Source organism: Penaeus japonicus, unplaced genomic scaffold (assembly GCF_977035675.1).
Source record: "Penaeus japonicus unplaced genomic scaffold, GWHDUDI00000001_assembly GWHDUDI00000036, whole genome shotgun sequence".
NCBI lineage: Eukaryota > Metazoa > Arthropoda > Malacostraca > Decapoda > Penaeidae > Penaeus > Penaeus japonicus.
The window spans coordinates 3,503,359-3,505,858 of NW_028234438.1; the positions used below are offsets into that span (position 1 = coordinate 3,503,359).

General features: G+C 37.7%; 2 protein-coding genes and 1 pseudogene across 3 annotated transcripts in view; 1 reads left to right on the forward strand and 2 right to left on the reverse strand.

The window, feature by feature from the left end:
• mRpL48 (mitochondrial ribosomal protein L48) overlaps positions 1-2,500 on the reverse strand; it is a 5,642-nt gene that overhangs the window by 2,975 nt on the left and 167 nt on the right. The window contains exons 2-3 of the mRNA XM_086531738.1: positions 560-649; positions 172-305 (exon numbers count right to left, since the gene is read on the reverse strand). Of these exons, the coding sequence (XP_086387864.1) occupies positions 172-260 (89 nt within the window). The 5' untranslated portion in view covers positions 261-305; positions 560-649. The remainder of the gene's footprint in view (positions 1-171; positions 306-559; positions 650-2,500) is intronic.
• The window catches only part of LOC147467373 (uncharacterized), a 1,922-nt gene continuing 64 nt past the window's right edge, over positions 643-2,500 (forward strand). Inside the window, exon 1 of the mRNA XM_086531739.1 lies at positions 643-2,500. This exon is cut by the window's right edge and continues 64 nt beyond it. Within this exon, the coding sequence (XP_086387865.1) occupies positions 2,033-2,380 (348 nt within the window). The 5' untranslated portion in view covers positions 643-2,032 and the 3' untranslated portion in view covers positions 2,381-2,500.
• The window catches only part of LOC147467374 (uncharacterized), a 2,184-nt pseudogene continuing 2,136 nt past the window's right edge, over positions 2,453-2,500 (reverse strand). The window contains exon 2 of the transcript XR_015190600.1: positions 2,453-2,500. This exon is cut by the window's right edge and continues 841 nt beyond it. The product of XR_015190600.1 is annotated as an uncharacterized LOC147467374 (transcript).

The following is a 2,500-nucleotide window of genomic DNA, read 5'->3' on the forward strand; positions in this document are numbered from 1 at the left end:
ATTTCTTTCCATCCAATATAAAAGATGATTCTAAAAAATTTACTGGATTCCTTTTACTTCAGCCATAGAAAACATGAAGACAGAATTTACCCGTAGATCTCCTCACTATCCAATAATCAAAGTTGATAAGAGAAGGAGAAATTATCACAAATAGATTAAAATACAACTCACCTATCCTCAACTTCAATGCCCATGTTAAGAGCTGTTCTATGGACCCACTTTCCATAATGCTCGAGGACTGTGAAGTCATAGCCCTCCATCTGAACATTCAGAAGGGGAAACTCTGGTATGTCTGGGCCCCCAGCCTGTCGTACAAGGGTAGTGTGAATTTAGAGATATAAGGATACACTTATGCATAAGAGTGTGCACCCAATAAATGTACATACAAAGACATACACGCTAGGATGCATGCACACACATATAAATATATACACATATTTACATCTAAATACAAATATCTAAACATTTGTATATGCATAAACAATCATATACCATAAATAAAAGTTAATTTCACATATATCCCAACTTTCACATGGTCAATGAATGAATAAATACTCACATCCAAATATGGTGGTTCAAACGATACTTTACATCTGCTTGCTGTAGTAGAGAGAGACCGTTGAGCTACAGGGAAGCACCTTGTAGCAATCTGTAATAGATATTTATGTTAATATTACTTCGGAGGAACCATTTCAGAATTAGTGTGTAAATTAGCTTGAAGTATCATATACTATGTATTAATATTTCAAGAATATATCAAACTTTATCAGTGAATACAAATAACAGCAAACGGATCCTTAAATTTTAACACATAAGCATATCGAGATATTTCATTCATAGAGCCTCATATTGTCTTGAAGTGCTTTGACAAAAAAAAAAAAACACACACACACACACACACAAATCCTTTCTGTCTGCATATATAAAGGGCAACAAAATTCTGGGAGTGTGATAAACTGTCTGTTTATAAGTTGCTTTGAGTAGTTGAGGTATTAGTACAACATAAATGAGAACATCTGGAAAAGGTGTTAGTGGAAGGTTTCGGTTGTAAGCGTCCAGACTGGAAAGTGTGGTATGTCCACACTGATATTTTGGATGAATACTGAATGTACACTTGAGAATAAGGATATGGTACACTTTATGGCTTCCGAGTATGGTCTAAGTGTGGCAAGTGTGTCATATATATGAAACTTGATATATTTCTGTCCACAGTAGATAAGTGATAAAAGTTAGGAACTAAAATTTTTCCAATTGCACGGCATTACTAAATACCATGAGGGTGGTATCGATGGATTCCTCTCAACCTCTACTACCCATATATAGTCGACGTTACCGGCAATCCCCCTCCCTTTTCCCACAATCTGGACCCTTGATAGTAGGGGAGGGCATGAAGTGTATCAAGGAAACTACAAGGGTCAAAGATGAACTGGGGGCATATTTTGTCTTTAAAATCTTAACCCAATGACCTACTTAACCTTAGCTGGTTCTGGACTTAGCCCTAGCCGGGGAAGGGGGGTTACAGTAAGTAGCACTCCCTGCCACTTACCACAAGGACCACCATCCTCTCACTCCCCAAGAAATCAAACATACCCCTTGTACCAAAGAGCTGTGGACCAGAAACCCTTGACGATTAGGGAGGTAATTGGGTTGTGGTTTTATGTACGAAATACGCCCCAATTCCTATTTCCCTGATATACTTCATGCCCTTCCCTACTGTCAGGGTCCAGACTGATGAGTCAATTTAAGTTTAATTAAGTAAGTTTAAGTAAATTTAGCGAACTATACTCTGAGGAACATTTAGACTGTTAATAAGTAATTATGTAACAGCAAGAAATACGGGGCCTGTAGAGCCATCTATTCTATTCATGAAGCATCTACACAAACAGATACCGTAGGTATCTTGACACTAAAAACTATTATTAAACAATAAAGGTCGATTCACACACATCAGTGACATATCAGTGCCGTGTCCGGTTAGTGTCAGTGACATCCGTGTTGTTTCCGTGACGTCTATGCACACACTTCCGTGGTGATGCCGTACAGCGTGAAATCAGTGTTTTCCAGGATAGCGAAGTTTTTGAACGTGGAGTTGGCAATGATTGCCATAATCTTTGATGAAGAGGAAGAGGCAGAACAAAAAATGAAGAGAAAGTGGGTACATGAAGCTTGGCAGAAAAGAGTCACTGAAGGAGAGTTTGTGACTCTGTTCAAAGAATTACCTGATGATGAAACAAAATTTTTCCAGTACTTTAGAATGTCCAAAAACTGCTTCAGGATATTGTTCAGTAAAATGGGAGACTCAACTGAAGAAACAAGACACCCACTGGAGAAAGGCCATAAAACCAACGGAACGATTAGCAGTTTGTTTGAGGTGAAATAATACATTGTCTTTGTAGCTGGTTATTTACTGTACTTATCTAAATCCATGCTGGAGATTTCACAGACTCTTTAACAACTCTTATTAGTTTATTGTTATATCAAGTGACAGTACATTAATTTG